This window comes from Narcine bancroftii, chromosome 2 (genome assembly GCF_036971445.1).
Source record: "Narcine bancroftii isolate sNarBan1 chromosome 2, sNarBan1.hap1, whole genome shotgun sequence".
Classification (NCBI taxonomy): Eukaryota; Metazoa; Chordata; class Chondrichthyes; order Torpediniformes; family Narcinidae; genus Narcine; species Narcine bancroftii.
Window position 1 is genome coordinate 340,886,906 of NC_091470.1, and position 22,432 is coordinate 340,909,337.

The 22,432-nt window shown below is 39.6% G+C and overlaps 1 protein-coding gene across 1 annotated transcript in view; it reads left to right on the forward strand.

The window, feature by feature from the left end:
• The first annotated feature begins 1,370 nt into the window (after positions 1-1,370).
• tg (thyroglobulin) overlaps positions 1,371-22,432 on the forward strand; it is a 344,749-nt gene continuing 323,687 nt past the window's right edge. The window contains exons 1-5 of the mRNA XM_069915700.1: positions 1,371-1,437; positions 6,297-6,402; positions 12,930-13,027; positions 15,556-15,759; positions 19,135-19,294. Coding sequence (XP_069771801.1) covers positions 1,371-1,437; positions 6,297-6,402; positions 12,930-13,027; positions 15,556-15,759; positions 19,135-19,294 — 635 coding nt within the window. The remainder of the gene's footprint in view (positions 1,438-6,296; positions 6,403-12,929; positions 13,028-15,555; positions 15,760-19,134; positions 19,295-22,432) is intronic.

The following is a 22,432-nucleotide window of genomic DNA, read 5'->3' on the forward strand; positions in this document are numbered from 1 at the left end:
CCAAATGCGATTCAGCAATTACAATTTTGTTATTAAATTATATAAAAAAATAAAGATTGTCTAATCTGTTCTGTCGTGGCAGAAGTGTTGAGTGTGTTCTTTCCAGGACAATTATTTTGTAATAAATAGTAAGTATAGCTGCATGTTAATCTTTTTGTTATGGCAATTGTGCTGTTCACCTTCTACCCATACATATGGATATTTGTCATATCAGGCACTCAGCAGAATTAGCCAATTTAAATCAGGACAGCACTGGCAGTGCTTTAGAATTGATGTTTTTGAACCAGAGTTTCTTGGGATTGATAAAGTTCTGAATTTGGCTGTTTCACCCCAATAAATTAATAACCTCTCTGCCATTGATATGAGGCTTGTATTTGAATTATGGATGCACAGGATATCACTTGTAACTCTCCTCATATGACCTAATCCAAATAAATGAGGAAGTGAATGTTTTATGTAGATACGTTCCTTCTTATGTTTATGGAATCTATGATTTGGATGAAACTTGGATACATATCTTTCCCAATGTTCCAGGGTCTTTCCATGTAGCAATACATTTGGAATGTAATAAATTCTAAGAAATAAGGAGACCCAGATGTTGCATGTGAGATGCAACATGTCTGACAGCAGAGAATCCCTGCAGTATATCCCTGGAACTCTGAGACTAGATTTTCTGCTTATTTCTGGAGCAGAATTGAACCCTACAACCTCTGATACAAAAGTGAATCTGCCTCACCTGAGCTAAGGCAGTCTTCCACCTTTCTACAGCATCTACATTATTTCATAGAGGACTATATCTTGCAATCTTTCTTTGAGTGCTAATTTATTTCCTATACAACTTTATCCTATGGTTTCCTACTCATTAGAAGTAAAATTCAAATTCCTCACTCTATTTTAATAAAGGGTGCTTGAAGTCAGAAGATAGAAGTGATATTATTGATGGGGGCTGCAGTTGAAATATTTATATCGTCCCACAGGGGATATTGTGAAATTGGAATAAATAAAAGTTTTACTTTACTTTCTCATACTTGCCCAGGCACAGATCACAAAGTCATTTTGTGTCCTCATTCTAATGGAATGTAATTTTTTAATTGATTCATCCTTTTTGTGAGATTCAAGTTTTTCTCCAAATGTTACATAAACAGGTGAAGCCTTGTTCTATATCAATGCACATTCAAAACACTTCATATGATCCACATGAGAAATTGTGTTTAGTTTTAATTCATGGGACTTGCGTCAAACAGGTTTTGCATTTCACTCTGAATGGCTGGATACTTGTGTGTTCAAAATCATGATTAGCTTAAAGAGACAACAAGGACGTGAAATCTTCATAAAAAGGAGAGAATAGACTCAGTTGCTTCATTGGAGTAATGGGGCGCATTGGAATTCTCATTGTCATTCTCCACTGCATCTACAGTGGAGTAGCTGTGCTTTCTGGTAAGGATTTAAAACCTTTCCTGACATTAATGGAAGTTTAATTTTTAATTAGTAAGGATAGATTTGGTTGAATAGCCACCCATTCTATTAGTTTCTAAGTGTATGTTAAGCCATGTCAACATGAAATATTCTAATTTTGATCACTCGTTGTATTCTATCAGCCAGGATGGAACTTGGAAAAATGATAATTAAACATATTCTTTATTTGTGTCTGCTTATTAATAATTCTTTTTGCAAAACAAGATCAGAAGTGATGGGGATATAGAACATTGTACATGTGAGGGACATACCAGTGTTAGGGACAGTCCTAAAACCCATATCTTTTCTAAAGCTAATGTTTGAATTTAGAACATTTTTTGAAAGATATTTTCCAAACATTATCAATTATTCTTAATACTAAATTAGAACCATGCCCTTTGTTTGCTTTATTTGTTTTTTTTTCTCTAGAAGAAGATATATACCTGTCCTCAACCCAGAAGAAAATCTGAGCTTTTGCTTCATTGATAGCTAGATGAGTAATTTTGATGAAGTGGAAAGATAATGTTTCACCCACTCACATACATTGCTTACATGATATCTTGTCTTATTTAATTTGGAAAAAAATTAGATATATTAAAGATGCAAAGTCTGAATTTGATAAGATGTTGGAGCCTATTCCTGGATTATTAGCATATTCTGAGGATTTAAAGTGGTGTGGATGCACCGAGGATTGGATGCTTGGTGTCTGGAAGTTGTTATTTGATTCATATTTGTAATATATACAGATAACCTTGTTTAGAGGGAAGGAGTAGATTAATAGGGATATAAAAGATATAATTTTTTGTTTCCTTTTTATTATTAAGACAAAAAAATAAAAGGGGGGTGGTTAAACTACAGATTACGGATCATATCACAGAGCAACATGATCACATCAGAGAAGCGTAAACTATCTTATATATAAGGGGAAATTATATGAATTATCTGTATAAATGTTGTATTCATTATTATTTTTGGACATAGTTTTCATTATGATTTACTTGTTTAATTATTATAATTATAGAATATGATGTCCTGAATAAAGTAAGTTATGTAATAATTATGGTTATGTATCTAATTTACAATTGATATGTGATATGCATATGATTTGATTTATATTATCATTAGTATACCATGTTAAACTCGATAAAATTATTTTAAAAAGAAAGAGAAGCTAAAGGGTGCAAACTGTAATAGTGAGAGATCTTTTTCCAGGGTTCAACAAGAAAGTGGATTGATGAAATTTAAATTTGACCTTTGTTAAGGACATGTAATTAACTGGGAAATCTGAACAGGAGCATTTATGTTCAAATGCCAGAAATTCCATGGAGGGGTCTAGTTATCTGGTTTACGATCTAGTGGAATAAGACAACAGTTGTCAGTATTGTAAGTGGGACCTTCCTTTGGTTTGCTAATATCTTTAATGCACCTACCTCAAATATAAAATTGAAATTGTTCAATATATGTAGCTAAGAGGCTGGTGCAGGAGGAAGAACTTCAGATTCTTGGACCATTAAACTTCCTTCCAGAGAAGGTGGGACCTTTTCAAGAGAGACAGGTTGCACCTGAACTAAAGATTCAAGATTCCTTTATTGTCATGTAATAAAAAAGGTGTAATATTACACAAATTTAACAATTAAATTGTCTGCTATAAGGCTAACAAAAATTCATCATCACAGGAAATTGCCTGGTGTCCCTTACAGTCAGAGAAAGAGAAACAGAGTCACTGAGTGCCCATGGATTCTCCTCCAGGACTCTGCAGCTACACAGAATTCAGTCAAAACAATTGGCAACCTGAGCTCCAGATCCAAATCTCCGACATAATCAGGAAGCCTCCAGTGCCCTCGGCACCCTCTCTCATCACGGTTCCAATACCTGATACCTCTTCAGACAGTCTCAAGCCAGTCTCCAGCTGTCCACAGCCTGGTGTGAGTTCTTTGGCCGCAGATGCAGGCAGCCCGCAGCCTGCATGGTTTCCTCACCTAGAGTCACCAACAGTCTGTGTGTTCCTCAGCCGCAGAATCCTTGACTGGTCTGCAACTGTTGTCACCATTCCATAGGGTCATTTCCTCTGCTTCTAGGGGGGTGGTTTTCCTGTTTTCTGATGCTCTGCACCAGTCATCTGCTCTCCCAGTGTCTGAAAAGGCTGCTGCCAAACACAGGCAACACCATCTTGAGCCCAGACCCCATGGACGCAAGATTTTAAAATAAACCACCATCGGATTCTTTAACAGGATGTTTAAAGCCTGTACGGGGTGGCCAATAGTTGAACTGGGCAGTCGAATCCTGCAGAGGAACTCTGTCTCCTCTCCCTGCTCTCTGCAGATCCACACCAATGGCAGCACTGCCGTTGCAGCAGTTCCAGCTCCTGGTGGGGAGATTTACCTGTGTTCCTCAAAGGGGTGCCACGCTTAGCATAGCAGTTAGCGAAATACTGCTACAGCATCAGTGACCTGGGTTCAAATCTGGCGCTGTCAGTAAGGAGTTTTTACGTTGTCCCCGTGACTCTGTGGGTTTCCCCTGGGTGCTCTGGTTTCCTCCAACTCTCCAAAATGTATGGGGTTTGTGGGTTAATCGATGTATTTGGGCTCGTGGGCTGGAAGGGCCTGTTACCGTGCTGTACCCCTCAATTTAAAAACAAAATGTCTGCAGGGGGTGAAACCAAATGCATCAGTGTAGCGGGTAAAAAGATAAAATGAACTTAGATGTTTAAATGAGCAATTTGGTAGTCAGCATAGACAGGGGTTTCAAAGAGAGTGACAGACTTATGTGCATTTATTTAATGTAATAAATCTAATAAGCAAAGAAAATTAATTCGGGCACAAGAGACTGGGCTGTTACAGCCATGTCCGGAACATGGCTGAGAGAGCGGTAGCATTGTCAGCTCAATTACACAAGAATCAGATGCTACAGGTGAGATAGAGATGAAGGTAAGAGAGGTAGGGGTGTTGCATTTTTGATTAGAGAGAACATTACAACAGTACAGACAAAGGATGTCCTTGTGGGAAGGATCATCCAGTGAGATGATATGGATGAATTTAGAAAAAAGAAGGGGCCAGATGTCTTAAATCTATGCATTAGGGTTAGGAAAAATAGATAATAAATGCCTTAATAATTCACTGTGAAATATTGATTGAACCACATAAACCTGTAAAAATATGAAACTGCAAATTCCAAATCTTGTGAAAATGACCAATCCTGTAAATGCACCAGCAAGTCCATCAACATCTGGAAGAATTAATATTTCAAGTCAGTGACATTTTCGATGAAACATTAATTTTGTTTCTGTCACACAGGTGATGCTTTTATCTGCTGCAAATGTCAAGAGCAAATTGGTCTGAATCTTCCATTGCAGTTGATGAATTTACATTAATTTTAAGGACTTCAAGAAACAAAAAGGCAGATGTTGTCTCAAAAGAAGTAACAGGCCACTTGAGTTATCATAGAATCCAAATTGGTTCATAATGTCCTTTTGGTTCTGCTTGGGCAGCTGACATGGCAATGGACTGAACACTTAATTTTCCAATTTCATGTCACTCCCACTCCCTGTGTTCATTTCCAATCCCACCAGTCTGCCAGGGTCCCCCTTTCCCTCTATTCACTTTTTTCATCCCTCTATTCACCTAACCCATCATTGTTATTTTTCTCCACTTGGTTCTTTCTGTCCATCTCCCACTTACCTATCTACTTTGGTTTCACCCTTTCTATCTGATCCTACACCTGATCCCATCTGCCCATCACCCCTCCCTTATCCAGTTCCACTTATCACCTGCCACCCTCTATCTCAGTGGTTGAAAACCACTGCTCTACCTCAACTCTCCTTCTCACTTCTGAACAGGAAATCTGCAGGTTACAACAACATTCCATTCCTGAGAACTGTCTGTAATCCAACAGCATATGGGAGAGAATCACAGAATCTGATGGAAGACCAGGCAGTCATGGGAAGAGCTAGTACAGGGAGAACAGCCACCAACTGTCTTCACTCCATGAGTGAGCCCTCTTAATGATACCAGCTCTGTTTCTTGGCATAGCCCCAGAATGGTGAAAGTGGTGGGGTTTGGAGAGAGAGTGTCATGCTCCCATCCAGCAGAAGATGCCTGGAATGCTTGCATAAGCCACCATATCCATCATCATCTACCTTGCCCAGTCTCTTTCAAATGTATGGGGTGTCCACAAGTCAGGCAATCCGCACCTGCGAGCCTTCCTCTACACTCTCAGTCCTGATACATGGTTTTGATCTGAAATGTCAATCATTCTTCTATCTTCACAGATACTGCTTGCCCTTTTTAATTCTTCTAACAGTTTGTTTTTTTTTCCCCTTTTCCCCACTTGTCCTGGCAAGGTGACACTCCAGTCCTTCACTGGCATGGTTGATTCTCAGCTTTTCTTGAAAATTCCCACCAACACCTTTTCAGGGTAACTTGGAATATGTCATAAATACCATTCTTAAGTGTGAAGAAAATCTGTGCATAGAAAAGTAGAACTCCAACACAAAATGTGATAATTCAGCTTTTTTACCTTACTCTTTCTCAGCATGTGGACACTGGTAGCAAGTGAGGTGTCTGTAGGCCGAAGTTGTGCATTATAAACCACTTGGTATCACTCATCTTTCATTCAGCTCTCTCATTCCTCTTTCCATCCTCAGCTGCCTCTTTCTCCTTCCTCCCTCCACTCCTCCTTTGTCCCCCTCCCAACTTTGCTACTTACCTGTTTTTCTATATTCCCAAAGGGTTCAGGCCTTTTACTTTCTCAGGATCCTGTGTGATTTTCTCCAACACTTTTGTAATTTACTCTCATTCCTCTTGACCCAAGTGGAGTTAATATTTAACTGCCTTGATTTGTAGAATACCAGCAAGACTCCCAGCATCTGAGCTCCTGTGAACTTAGAAGAAAAGACTCTCAGAAGAATGACAACTATATTCCCCAGTGTACACTGGATGGCAAATACAGGTGAGAAATTCTGTTCATCTTATCATGTTTATTTTTGATTAAATAAATAAGAATGGAGAAAATGGCTTTGGTTCTTGTTCAAATTCTATCCATTCTCAATTGTCCAACCATATTTTGGAGGCAGATGGAATTCATTCAGGTGCCTTGCCATTGGGTGTGGGTGATCATGTCTCTACATCCATCACAATCTCTGACCCTCCGAGTTGTAGTTGTTGCCTCCCCTGTTCTCCTTCAGTGAAGGCTCCTTCTTTGGGCTGAGACCATGGTCAATGTTCAGTCCATGATTATACATGGGAAAATACTGAAGCGGTTTCCCTGGCCATTGATCCACAGATTCATCTGTCCAGTGTTTTTAGTTTTACAACTATGAATTCTAATGTTTGAATCTGCTTGTAAAAAAAACATCTGCCATCAACTATCCATGGCTTCACGTGACCCTGAATCGGAGGCTGAACAGGTACTACACCTTGCCCAAAGGTGACCTGTAGGCTATTGGACAGAAGGAGCGCCTTACACCTCCTTTTACTGAGCAGTTGTGCAGCACTGACACCAGAATGCAATTACGATGTTTAAAGGGCACTGGTACTTCCAGAGGAAAGGAGTGAAGTATGAGAATGAAAGAAGGAATGAATGAGAATGAGTTTTATTGGCAGGTACATAAGCACACTGTACAAATGCTCTGAAATTCTTGCTACATCTGTACAGGAATGTAAAATAAGTATAAATTAAATTACTACTTGAGAGAAAGAGATCATAAATATAAAAGCTTAGATTATTATTTTCAGTTGCAGTTAGTAAAAAAAAATGCAACAAATAGTGGGGTCCTGGAATAGATATTAGGAGATATCCTTAGTATGGGGAGATTCAAGAGCCTGATAGCCCCTGGAAAAAAAATGTCCTTGAACCTAGAGTTGTGGGACTTCAGGCTTCTGTACTTTCTGTCTGAAGTTACCAGCAATAGAGAGAGTGGCCAGGGTGATGGGGGTCCTGAAGAACAGGCATTCTCAACCTTTTTTGGTTATGGCCCCCTTAGGATTCTGCTCCCTTCCCTGTGAAGCAATCAAGTTTTTTTTTCCTACCGGCTACTTAAAAAACATGAAACGTATTTTATGATTTCAGTCCATGCCCCCCTTAAATTTACTGAGGCCCCCTGGTGGGGGTGGGGGGGCGCTTTACGGCCCCCATTAAGAATAGCTGCTTGTAACATGATCAATAGTAAGGAGGGAAAGCAGGGTTTATATCAGGACCGAGGGGGATGTAGCCAAGAGGAGGGGTCAACCATCTAAACTACACCTAGATGGTGAATTCCAGTTCACTGTACTGCTTTAGAATGTTGGCTGCCTTTTTGAGGCAGCGCCATATGCAGATGTCTTCCATAGACAGAGGTCAGTTCCTGGAACTATGGTGAACTTGGCTGGGTATGTCACCTTTTGTCGCCTTCTGTGTCCCCGGGCACTCGAGTATCTAAACCAGTGATGCAGTGATGCAACCAGTTGGTATATTTTCCACCGACCACCTCTACAAGTTCAATGGCATATTCAATGACATGTTGAATCTTCTCAGACTTCTTAGAAAGTAGGCATGATGCAATGGAATTAGTGTAGATAAGCATCATGGTTGGCGTGGGTGAAGGGACTCTTTATGTGGTGTACATTCTACAACTTTGTAATAAGAGAAAATTTGTATATTTCTCATTTTCTTTCAACATAGCAGGAGGCCATTAAGTCTCTGCTGGCCCCCTGAGCATTCCCATCTTGCCCATGCTACTACGTACCGCGATATGACTCATACTTTCCCACATGAGGGACAATTTACAATAGCCAATTAACTTTCCAGCATGTCTCTCGCATATGTGTGAGGTCATCAGAATACCCAGGGAAATTCCACATGGTTCGTGAGAGATTGTGGAAATTCCATGCATGCGGTAATGTAAGTCAGAATCAAACCTGGGTACTTGGAACTGTTTAATGGGAGCCCTCCTGCAACATGTGGCCACCCAACTTTTATGATAAGAAGGATGTCAAAAGTGAAAACAAGTTCATTATCATCCGATTGCCCAAGTGCAACCTGATGAAACAGCGTTCTCCGGTCTTCGGTGCAAAACATGCAGACACACAACCAGACATAACACGCATACAGACAGACAGTACATATGCAGGACAAGCATTCATATAAATAAATAATTATTGTTTAGTAAATATTCGAGTCTCCGATGGTTAGTGTGAGCAGTTTCTTGAGTTGTTCAGCATTCTCACTGCCTGTGAAAAGAAGCTGTTCCTCAGCCTGGTGGTGCTAGCTTTGATACTCTTATATCTCTTTCCCGACAGAAATAGCTGAAAGATGCTGTTTGCAGGGTTTAAATAAGCAATTTGAAAGCAGCATAGTTTGCTCTAGCCGTCATAAAATGGAGTGAAAGCAATGGTACGGGAATACATGTTCAGGAATCTCTTTATAACTTAGTTTAAATAGAAAAAATGTTATGATAAAAGATAGGATTAGAATAAACATATAATTTATGATCTGAGACGCTAAAGAGAAAAGGCAAAAAAGTTAAGGAAGAATTATTTGGGATTCTTTTGAAACTTCATTTATTTAAGTTTAGTATCAAAGGATTGTGGGCACCAAACCTATATCCAAAGGTGAAAGAAGAGACACAGTGTGAATTTATAAATCAGGTTTCAACAGTAAGAATCAAGTGATGAAATAATCAAATCCAGGGCAGCAGGGTTAGCGTAGCAGTTAGCACAGTGCTTCTACAGTGTTTGAGATTGGTATCGGGGTTCAAAACCTGTGCTGTCGATGAAGAGTTTTGACCTGAAAATTCTATTCCTGCAGTTTTATCTTTATTAGCCCAATTTAGTAATTTTTCGGGATATAAACTGAATTTAAATAAAAGTGAATTATTCCATTTTAATGGATGGGTCCCTATTTATGATAGTTTACCTTTTAAAATAGCTAGAGACCATTTTATATATTTAGGGATTAAGATTAGTAAAAAACATAAAGATTTGTTTAGGACTAATTTTTTCCCTCTATTGGACCTGATCGGCAGTTTACTTACCAATTGGTCACCATTATCCCTATCCATGATAGGCCGAATTAATGCTATTAAGATGATGATCTTACCTAAATTTTTATATATATTCCAAGCTATACCTATTTTTGTTCCTAAATCTTTTTTTGATAAGGTCGATTCTAAATTGTCCTCGTATATCTGGCAAAACAAGAATCCTAGATTGGGGAAAAAATATTTACAGAAATCTAAACTGGAGGGAGGATTGGCATTACCCAACTTTAGAATTTATTACTGGGCAATTAATGTTAGTTACTTAAGGTATTGGTTGAATTATTCAGAATTATCTCTAAATCCCCATTGGGTAAATTTAGAAATTAAACCGATACAAAATTTTTCAATTAGCTCTATTTTGGGAGCTGCTCTCCCTTTTACTCTTACTAAATTATATAAACAAATTGATAATCCAATGGCTAAACATACACTACGTATATGGTTTCAATTCCGGAGATTTTTTGGCCTAAGTCATTTTATCTTGGAAACTCCTATTGTACTAAATTTCCTTTTTCATCCCTCTCTAATTGATCAAGCTTATTTACTCTGGAAAGTTAAAGGTATAACATGCTTTTCGGATTTATTCTTGGATAACTCTTTCATGTCATTTGAACAATTATCCATGAAATATGATTTACCTCGATCTCATTTCTTTCGATATTTGCAGATTAGGAGTTTCTTAGTTTCGACTTTACCCTCTTTTCCCAATCGGGAGACTACGACTGTTTTAGAGGATATACTATATTCAAAATTCCCTCCAAAAGGTGTGATATCTAAATTATATAATATAATTACAAAAATAAATTCTGGGACTTTTGAAAAGTTTAAAAATGATTGGGAAAGAGAACTCAACCTTCATATTTCTAATGAAAATTGGAATAAAATTCTGCGACTGGTAAACTCTTCTTCTCTATGTGCAAAACATTCACTAATACAGTTTAAAGTTGTTCATAGAGCTCATATGTCTAAAGATAAACTCCATCGCTTTTATTCTCATATCGATCCTATATGTGATAAATGTCAATTGGAAATAGCTTCCCTTACACATATGTTTTGGTCCTGTCCCTCTTTACAGAATTATTGGAAGGAAATTTTTTCCATTATATCTACTGTTTTGAATATTGATTTACAACCACATCCCATTACTGCAATTTTTGGATTACCTATGATAGATTTGACTTATTTATCTCTTCCTGCGGATCGTATGATTGCTTTTCTTACACTAATGGCTAGAAGATCTATACTATTAAATTGGAAAGAGGTAAATCCTCCCACTGTTTTCCAATGGTTTACCCAAACTATACTATGTTTAAATTTAGAGAAAATTAGAAACTCTGTCTATGAATCCCCTTCTAAGTTTGAGTTAACCTGGCGACCATTTATTCAATATTTTCATTTGTGGTGAGTTGATCTGGCTCTGTTTTCTTTCTATGATTATGTATGATAATTGGGCTGTAAGATGAAATCGGAGTGATCGGCGTGGTTTAGCTATATCTGTAGGTTTTTTTTTTAAGTTTTTTTTAATTCAGATTTGTTTTTTCTTCTTTTTTGGGGTTTTTTTTCCTCTTTTTTCATATATTGTTATTAATTATATCTTTTTTTTTAGAGATAGTTCACACCCTAAACTGATCAAAATTTTTTTTATGATACATTTTTATTCTGTAATATTATTGTTTAATATCTCTGTATTAATTCATTACTTACTATGTATTTTTTTATATCTCTTTGAACTGTATGTGTTTATAAATTATAATAATAATAAAAAGATTGAAAAAGAAAGAAAGAAAGAGTTTTGTAGATTTTCCCCATGTTTATGTGGGTTTCCTCTAGGTGCTCCAGATTACTCCCTCCATGGGGGTTGTAGGTAAATTGGGTGCAATTGGAAGGCATGGACTTGTGAGCCAAAAGGGCCTGTTCCTGTGCTGTATGTCTAAATTTTTTAAAAATCATTCATCAATTTCCCAGTGTTACGTCTCAGACCAGCAGCAATATAAATTTGCCAAGACAGTGTTACTTTTAAAACACTATATTTTTATTTCTAACCACTATTATAACTCTCTAAATAACTTATCTAAACTTAACCCCCAAATCTGCATGAATATAGGTGTGTGTGTGTGTGTGTGTGTGTGTGTGTGTGTGTGTGTGTGTAATACCCAAACCATTACAGCTTTGGCACAATTCTGCAAAGTTATTCAAAAGTCAGTCTTAGAAATCAAGTGTTGACACAAGGACTCTTAAACTGAGGCAAAGAAGTAATCACAAAGGAGGTGGGAGAGACTGAGTGACCAGACTCTCTAAAAATTCACGATTCCTTGTCGCATTGCTTCCAGAGTTAATGTCCTTTCATATGAGGAGCTGCCACTTTTCCTTTCATAGAGGAAACTGAATCAAGTGACTCTCACAGTCCTTCTAGAACCCAGGCATGGGTCAGGAAAATTGACCATTACAATGGACACGATCCAAATGCCGTAATTCTCCTGCTTCCAAAAATCCAAATATGGTCTATAAAAGTGACCTTTCCTTATGGCATAGAGGATACTTAAAATGGTATGTGAGGGCAAAGCAAAAGGTTGAGAACCACAGTTTTTAAATGTTAGTCACATGACTCTCTCCACCTGTGTCCCTGGAAAAGTTGCATATTTCCCTTCTCTTCAAATTATCAACTTGGGATGCAGTCTGTACCTGATTGTTGCCTCCCCAGTCTCTCCACAGTTGTGTATGGTCGCAGCTTATACTAACCCTTAAAGCGATAATCCCTAAAAATGAAATGTTAGCTCGTAATACCAGGTAGAAAGGCAACTTTTGACACAAAAATGTTATCAAGACTAGAGGCTGGGACTCTTCTCCCTGGAGCAAAGGAGGCTGAGGGGTGACCAATATCGAGATTTATAGAATCATTTGGGCATAATGGTTGGTCACAATCTTCTTCTCAGAACTGGAGCATCTAATGCTAGAGAGCAGAGGTTTAAGGGGAAAGATTTAAAGAGGATCTGTTGGGTAAGTGTTGCACACAGAAGGTTGTGGGTAAATGGAAGGATATAAAATGCTGGATAAACTCAACGGGTCAGGCAACATCTATAGATAGTTAACATTTTCAGGCCTAAACCCTTCATCAGGAATATAATGAGCTGCTTGAAGAGGCAAGTATAATTACAGTGTTTCAAATACATTTGGATAGGTTCGTGGATAGGAAGAATTTATCAGGCCCAGTGTAGACAACTAACTCAGAATGGCATCTTGGTTGGTATGAACAAGTTGGGCTGAACAGTCTGCTTCTGTGGTGCATGATTCTACAACTACCTTAACATTACAGAAATTCAGAGATCTGCACTTTGGTCAAGTAAGTCTCACATAACAGCAGGAACTTCTAATTTGAGGACACAACCAGAAGGTTGTTCATTGGTACATGACTTCCAATAAAATACATCATTAGGGCTTTAATAACATATTTTTGATGCAGGAATGTGCAGTGCACAAAGGATGGACGATCCTGTTGGTGTGTCAACAATAAAGGTGATGTGGTGTCAGAAAGCAAGGAAACTCCATCAGTAATTGCCTGTAAGTATGTGAGATCATTTGTTATTATAATTCATCAGTAGAATATTCATAACCCACTTCTTTAGTTTTATAAAAAAATTGTAATTTAATTTTTTTTCCATTTGTTAAACCTTTATCCAAGTATCTGATAGATGTGCCCTTAAAATTCTAATAGAGCCTTTAAAACATTTTTGTGTGAAGTGTTCAATTCATGTCAATGTTGACACAATTCATTAATTGTAGTTTCTAACAAACCCTTGCTGATTTTTGTAATATATCCTCAGAACAATGGTTCCCAATTCTTTCCCCACTCTTCAGACAACCTCATGTATTCCTTTACTGACCTTGGACCACTGACACCAAACCCATGGACCATCATTACTGCAGGGGTTGTGGGTGCTGGTTAGGTTGACTCCCTTCCCAAATTTTTGTTTTATTTTGGTGGGAAACAAATTTTGAGAATTTTCATTTTATTTAGTCATTTTATTCATTACTTGTACATTATATCAGTAATATTTGTCCTTGTTGCACCATTATAGCACACCCAGTGGTCTGAGGACAACAGGCTGAGAAATACTACCTTGCAGGATTTGACCCATTGTAAGAGCTTTAGGATGACTTGATAAAACTGTAACTCCCTGCAAATTTAGGAGTATCCTGAGGGATTCTGAGCAAAAAAAGTAACATGGTCTAGAAAACCTTGAAAAATGTTCACAAGCTCTTAGGGACTTCCCCAACTCATGATTTCCCCATATAACCACATTCTTGGGGATATCCCGAAAATATTGACATAATCCTAATAATCCCTCACTAGTATTGAAAACTGGCGGTTCTCCAATGTTCTGCTGGAGATTCCTAAAAATACTCATACTTCTGTGATAATCCCCTTCAATTCCTACAATGCTTTGTGGTTCCCAGTAGCTCCCATATAGAACGCATTATAATGTTCTATCTTTTGTGAGTTATGTAGCAATAGAAATTGCATCAATCATCTGATGTGGGTGGAAAAAAATCAAAAGGGCCTCTTGATGAAAAAAATCTGCAGATTCCCTTGCTCTCTCTCCCACCTCTAAACTTCCAGGTACCTGTGCCTGCATGTGACCTGGAAACTTCCAGTGGTTTTCAAACTGCCCACCCCCCCCCCCCCCTAAACTCACATACCACTTTAAGTAATCCCTATGCCATCAGTGCTCTGTGATTAGTAAGGGATTGCTTAAGGTGGTATGCGAGTGGGAAGGGAAGGCTCTAGACCCAATTGTTACTGAAATATTTTGCTTGAGAAAATTTCCTTTGGAGTTATGAAACCATGTGCATAACGAGTCAATTAAGTGTGATTAAAACAGTGGTTTTCAAACTTTTTCTTTCCATTCACATACCACCTTAAGTAATCCCTTTCTAATCACAGAGCACTTATGGCATAGGGATTGTTTCAAGTGGAATGTGAGTTTTCAGGGTGGAGTATGAAAACTTTTGATCATATAATAGTTTATAATATTTAAAGAATATTTAGAGGTTCACTTAATTTATGTGATAATGAAAATAATTGGTAAATATTTGTGCATTTAGTTTCCAGCCTGGATATTTATGTATTATTTCTTTGATTCACTCAAAGAGATTTTAGCTTGTTAATTACTCCATGATAAATATTTTTCTATTAAAAAAACATCACCTAAAACCTTTGTTTTGATTCTCGTTGGTCACCTTCTCAGTTGCCTATTATTATATAAAAGTATCTGAGCCTTGAAGGTTCAAGATTTCTTTTATTGTCATGTAACAATGCATTATAAATGTGACATACATGATATACTTTAACTTTTGTCTGCCTTAAGGCAAGCAAAGAGTCACCGTGAGCCTGGCATCCTTAACAACAGGGCAAAGAGAAGCAAAAGAGAATCCCTTCAGAGTCACTGAGTACCCATGCATCCTGCACCTTGGGCAATGTTAGAGACCTGTTTGATTCATTGGCAACTTGAGCTCCATATCCAAACCTCTGACACAATCAGGAAACCTTCAGAAGCCAAGGTCCGGCAGGAACCCTCCTTGTCCTCAGCACCCTCTTGAGTCCTGGCTCCGATACCTGGTTCCCACGAGACAGTGTCCAGCGGGTCCTCTGTCTGCAAGTCGCCAACAGCCTGGAGCCCACGTTGGTCCCTCAGCCGCAGAGCTTGTCGCTGGTCTGCTGCCGTGGTCAGCGTCCTGTTGGGTCCTTCAGCTGCTGAGCCCCTGCTGTGGTCTCCCATGCTGCTCATTCTTAATGTGAGGTGTTCTCCCCATTTCTGGTGCCCTGCCCCGGTCCCACTGCTCTCTGGAGTCTGCAACCCCTCATGGCTGCTGTCAAGCACAGATTCCAGCTGCAATTTATTCTCAGGTTAACAACTACATATTTATGTAGATCATACAGAATCTTGGTGGTTTATTCCCAGGTAAAAACTCTTTTCTGCATAAACCTTCAGTTAGTGTCTAGAAATCCACTCAGTATTTCTTACCTTCTAGGTTTCTATTTTCTCCAAAGGCATAATTTTTTTTCGTATATTTTTTTTTCTTTTTAGGCTTGTCCTTCTGCCAGCTCCATCGCCAGCAAATACTGGTGAGTGGATATGTAAACATCAGCACTACCTCCTATATCCCTCAGTGCACAGAGACAGGGGAGTATGAAACTGTGCAGTGTAATGCTGTCACTGGACACTGCTGGTGTGTTGACAATGACGGCATGGAAATTTACGGAACTCGGCAAAGCAAGCATCCAGAGCACTGTGAGTATTACCTTCCACCAAAAGCAAAGAAAGAAAGCTTTTTTTTTTATTTACAGGACATAGAGCTCAAAACAAATGTGTAATTTTCCTTCTTTTAGCCTTTGGATAGTAGTAAATTTTATTAGACTGAGGTGACATAGAGGTTGAAGCTCTTTGGTGAACCAATGGTATAATCTTTGAGAATTAAATGAACAGTGCACCGTCTTGTAGGGGTTTGCCTGCCTAAGCTTTCTGTCACCTGAAGTCATCGATAGTGGAGTAACAGTGAGTTCCTGGTAGGAATAGCACAGGCTGGAAGTTAAACTAAAATTAAGGAAGGATTTAGATTGGGAGGAAGAGCCCATGATCTAGGTGGCAACACTTCACTGGAGGTGAAAATATCACCCACAACTCAAAGTAAGTATGCAGGTGCGGCATGCAAGGAAGAAAGCATATGGGTATCATGGCAAACATAGCGAAAGTATGGTGAGATGTCCTACTACATTAGTACAAGACCTTTCTGAGACTGCACCTTGAGTATGCTGTGTAGAGTTCCGCTCTGTAATTGAAGAAAGATGCTTTTGTAATGGAGGGAGAGCAGCATCTTAGGGTTTTCTGAATGACAGTGGTCACTTCTTTAATAAGGTTCCTTCGACTGATTTCTGGAATGCGAGGATGACATGTGAAGGGAGGTTGGGATGATTTGTGTTGTGTTGGGAAGTATCAGGTTTGGTGGGTTCACAGAGAAGAGTCTGAACATGAGGGTTACAATCAAAGGTAACTTTATTGAACACATGGGAAACAAACAGAGGAAGATGTCAAATGATACATGTGATAGTACAGATCTATCACCAATGTATATAGTGTATATAGTTACAGTATCTAGACTGTGCTTACAGCGATTGGCTGAGAGCTAAGCCACGCCTACTGTCTGGGCCTTAAAGGGTTGTGTCCCTAGCCAGGTCGGATCATTCTGGACTGGTCGGCCACCTGTGAAGAGCTCCTGTCTTTTGCTAATAAAAGCCTTAGTTTGGATCAACAAGTCTTTGATTCTTTTGACGAGCTCTACAATACATAATTACTCTACTACTTAATAGCTATGTAGACATTCACAACGAACCCAGGTTGGACTCTGATACCAGTGGCTGCCTACCTTCTACATGATACGAGACAAATACTATAACCGTGTAAGCAGACACAAGGGTCTTCAATACCAGTGGCTGCTTATTCTACAACACTTTCTCACATGTGTACACACTCACAGATAGGGACTTCAGCAGACCTTCTGATCCCTGTATCTCAGGGTGCAGCTCAGTGTTAAGTAATATACGGATACTTACAAACTCTAACAACACCACACATTCCCGGTTCCCTGTACCAATGACCAATGGGTGGGGGAGAATGGCTCATTGCTAAGTACTGCCACACAGTACTACGGTCCCACTCTAAGTATAGTGCACACCTTAACAATGATTCCTCCAGTGATGTGGATGACCTGGCATAGAGCAGAGTTCGTAGTCAGGATCAAGGAGCAGAGATAGAGAAATGTGGCATGCCTCGATGTTGTACTGTTCTGAGCTGGGTAGCTGGCCACTGATGACGCTGAATCATTTAAGGTGTACACTAATGGGTAGTCGGAGTCCAACTTTGATTGGCTGGTGATGCCACTTCCGACTAGGTCTCAGACAGGGAGGCCAAGTAATCCTCTGCAATCCACAATATTCCAGGCAGGGAGGTCACATGTTCCTCCACAATCCACATATAACAATTTGCTAGACTGTAGAAGAATGAAAGGGGATAGGTGTACAGAATTAAAGATTGTGGCACTGGATGAACTATACTATCATGGATAGGAACTGGTGGGCAAAGAGGAGACAGAGAATAGAAAATAATAAATCCTTTCTGAATTGCTCTGCTATTACATCAACATTTGTAAAATCCTGATATAACTGGAGAAATATTTTCACTCAAAAATTGATGCACTTATGAAATTATCTATTATAAAAGGTAATTGAAGCTAAATAATTTAATGGGAGTTAGCCATTGTTCTTAGAGTTAAAGGTTCAATGGATATGGGGAGAAAGCAGGAACTGAGTACTGAACTTGGATGAACATCCATTATAATATTGAATGGCAGATAAGTTCAAAGCTGAATAGTCTCTTCCTATTCCATGTTCTTGTTTCATTGTACTATGGAAATATAAAGTCCATGATCAAAACCACAACGTATTCATCCCAGTGTTTTGCTTCTCACTTGAGCTAATATTACTAATGTTGGGATGGAGAGGTAAGGTGTTGAAGCATGAGGTGGTATATAAGATCTTAGAACTAACTTAATGAACAGTTAGGAATTGGTGAGCAGGTAAATCAAATCTGTATTGTCATAGGGTTGTTAAAGTTGCATCTGAATTGGGAGAAAAGTCATTCAAAATATCGAGATACCACAGGATCTGATATGAGACCACTGCTCTTGTGATGTTTATAAATGATGCAGCAGAAGGATGGGTTAGTAAGTTTGCAAAAGACACAAAGGATAGACGAGTTGTGGATGGAGTTGAAGGTTGTCGAAGGTTACAAGAGAATTTAGACAGGATGCAGAGTTGGGTGGAAAAGTGGCAGATGGAGTTCAATCCAGATAAGTGTGAGGTGATGCATTTTGGAAGGACAAACCAGAAGGCTGAGTATAGGATTAATGGTCAGTTACTTAAGAGTGTGGATGAACAGATGGACTTTGGGGTCCAAATTCATATATCCCTCAATGTCACCACACAGGTTGATAGGATAGTTAAGAAGGCCTACGGGATGTGTAACTCTAAAAACTGTTGGTGAGACCACACTTGGAGCATTGTGTTCAGTTCTGGTTACCTCATTACAAGGAGGATGTGGAAGCTATGGAGAGGGTGCAGAGGAGATTTATCAGGATCTTATTGGGAAATAAGTCCTATGAGGCAAGGTTAGTAGAGCTTGGATTTTTTCTTTAGAGCATAGAAGGATGAGAGGAGACTTAATAGAGGTCTACAAGAATATGAGAGCTATAGATAGGGTGGACAGCCAATGCCTGTTTCCCAGGGCATAAATAGCAAACACCAGAGAATATATGCACAAAGTTGAGGGAGGGAAGTTTAGGGGAGATATCAGGGATGTTTTTTTATGCAGAGTTGCGGGTGCCTGGAATGCCTTGCCAGTGGATGGTGAAACATTTAAGAGACTCTTAGACAGGCACATGGATGGAAGAAAAACAGAGGCTTTCAGGGTTTAGTACTTTTTTAAAGGAAGATATGGATTAGCACAACATCGAGCGCTGAAGGGCCTGTACTGTGCAGTAGCATTCTATGTTCTATGTAATTTTGGATCAAGGTTGTATTTCCTAACTATACATTTTTGTGCCTCATAAAGGCCCCACAATCTGTGAGATTCGAGATCGGCAGGTTCTCCATGGGTTCGGCATAAGGTCACCACCCCAGTGTTCCACAGATGGGAGCTTTCTTGATGTTCAGTGCAGGTTTGTCAATGCAACAGACATGACAGTCTTCGACTTGGTCAATAACTTCGGCAGGTAAGAAGGATCAGAACTTTATTAAAGATAAAAGGGATGAATGTACAGAGGTTAAATTTCAAACAGCTTAATCCAGCATTAGGTCAGTGATATGTCAAGTCAAGTCAACTTACTTGTCATCTGATTGCACAAATATAACCCGATACAACAGTGTTCTTTGGTCCTTGGTTCAATACACGCAAGCACATATCCAGACACAACACACAAACAGACAAACAATACCGATGCAGGACAGTATTCATATATACAAATAAATATTGTTTTGTAAATATGAGAGTTTCAGATGATAAGTGTGAGCAGATCTTTTGGTCATTCAGCCGTCCCAGTGCCCGAGGGAGGAGGCTGCTTCTTGACCTGGTGGTGCTAGCTCTTTCCTGATAGGAGCAGCTGAAAGATGCTGTGTGCAGAATGGCACGGGTCCTCAATGATTTTGTGCACCTTCTTCAGACAACAATTCCAGTGGATCAAATCAATGGGGTGGGGAGGGAGATGCCAATGCTCCTCTCTGCCACTCTTCGGGTCCTGTGGATTGACCATTTCTCTGTAGCAGCTGTACCACATTTTGATGCAGTCGGCCAAAATGCCTTCTATAGAGCTCCCATAGAAGGTTGACATAATAGTGGTTGGTTGCCTTGCCTCAGTCTTTTTGGGATGTTCAATCACTTCCTGATATGAGGTGATGTTGTGTGTCTTCTGGTTGAGTGAACTCCAAGGATCTTGGTGCTCTTCACTCCTTCCACTGCAGAGTTATTGATGTATAATGAAGGGTGATCATTCCTGGTCCTCCTGAAGTCCATGATCATTTCCTTTGTCATGTCTATATCGAGACTCAGGGTGTTACTCTCAGAGCATTTCATGAGAATTTTCCACCTCTTCTCTGTAATGCAACTTATCATGTTGCTGATTAAACCAATGACTGTTGTGTCATCTGCAAATTTGATGACACTGTTGGAGTTGGATCTGGCGATGCAGTTGTGGGTTAGTAGTGACTACAAGAGCAGGCTGAGCACTGTGGCATAGTTAGGGGGGGTGCAGGGGGAGTGGTGAGCACATTTTTCAGAAGTTGCACCTTCCACCCCCCCCCCCCCTCCTCCACTCCAATGACACCACCCCTTCCTATGCTCTGGCACTACCAAAAAATCAGGGCAGCCCACCATTCAACCCCTGTTCACCATCTGGCATGTGTTGCGGGACCTTTTTTTAGTTGCTTCCTCCCCCTAATGTTAGAACCTGGCTAATCCCCAGGCTGAGCACACTGCCCTGAGGTGACCCAGTGCTCAGCATAACTGTACTCGTCATTCTGCTACCAATGTGGACAAGCTGTGGTGTTTCTATCCAGAATCAAGTTTCAGAGAGGGGTGTTGAGTCCCAGTGAGGGCAGCTTCTCCAACAATCTCTGGGAAATTATAGTATTAAATGCCAAGCTGAGTGCTTATGTTTAGGGGGTAGACGGCAGTCAGAATTTCCTTGGAGCTGATTCTGGGAAGTGAGGGATGAGATAGCTGGGGCAGTAGCTATGATCTTTGGCTGCAGGAGAGGTGCCAGAGGATTGGAGAATGGCAAATATAGTCCATTTATTTAAAAAAGGTAATAGGTAGAATCCTGGGAATTATAAACTGATGAGTCTTACATCAGTTGTGTGTAAATTATTGGAGAAGATTCTTAAGGATAGGATCTATGAGCCTTTCAAGAAGTACAGTCTACTCAAGGGTAGTCGGCATAGCTTCGTGAAGGGAAGGTCATGCCTCACAAATCTAATTGAGTTTTTTTGAGGAGATAACAAAAAAAAATTGATGAGGATAGGGCAGTAGATGTGGTCTACATGCATTTTAGCAAGGCATTTGATAAGGCCCCCCATGAGAGACTCATCTAGACAGTCATGAAGCATGGGATCAGTAGAACCTTGGCTGGATGGATAAAAAATTGAAAGAAAGCATAGAGTAGTAGTGGAAGGAAAATATTCTGCAATTAGGTTGGTGACTAGTGGGGTGCCACAAGGATGTGTTCTGGCACCCCTGCTCTTTCTGATTTTTTATATATGACCTGGATGAAGAACGGAAGGATGGGTCAGTAAGTTTTTGGACAACACAAAGGTTGGTGGAATTGTGGAACTGAAGGTTGTCAAGGGTTACAAGAAGATATGGACAAGATGCAGAGTGGGCAGAAAAGTGACAGATGGAGATCAATCCGAATGTGTGAGGTGCTGAATTTTGGAAGGATAAACCAGAAGGCTGAGTACAGGGTTAACGGTCAGTTACTTAAGAGTGTGGATGAACAGAGGGACCTTATGGTTCAAATCCATACATCCCTCAAGGTCACCACACAGGTTGATAGATAGTTAAGAAGGCCTATGGTGGGTTTCATTAATAAGGGGGATTGAGTTCAGGAGTAAAGAGGTCATGTTGCAATGCTACAAATCTCTGGAGAGACCACACAGACTATTGTATTTAGGTCTGGTCATCTCGTTATAGGAAGGACGTGGAAGCTATGGAAAGAGTGCAGAGGAGATTCACTTGGATGTTGCATGGATTGGGAAACAAGTCTTATGATACAAGGTTAGCAGAGCTGAGGCTTTTCTCCTTGGAGTGTAGAAGGATGAGATGAGACTTGATAGAGGCCTACATGATTATGGGAATCAAAGATAGAGTGGACAGCCAGCACATGTTTCCTAGTACAGGATCAGCAAACACCAGAGGACATGCATTGTTGGTGAGGGGGAGGTTTAGGGGAGACATCAGAGGTAAGTTTTTTTACACAGAAAATGCCTTGACCGGGATGGTTGTGGAGGCTGAAACAATGGGGGCATTTAAGTCTCAGACAAACACATGGATGAAAGAAAAATGGGGTAGGGAGGGTTTAGTACTTTTTTTAAAGGAGGGAATTTATGGGTCGGCACCACTTCAAGGGCTGAAGGGCCTGTACTGTGCTACATAGTTCTATGTTCTATGTTCGTCACTGACTGCACCAAGATCAGCAGGGAAGAAGTCCAATTGCACTTCATGGTTTTGTATGCTTGAAGTAGATTTCTAAATGAGACAGGAAATTACAAAAATAGGTTATATCTAAAAAAAAGTACGTAATAGGAAAGTTTTAAGGTGATTTTCTTGATCAGCTGCCCAAAATCTATAAAATACAGCC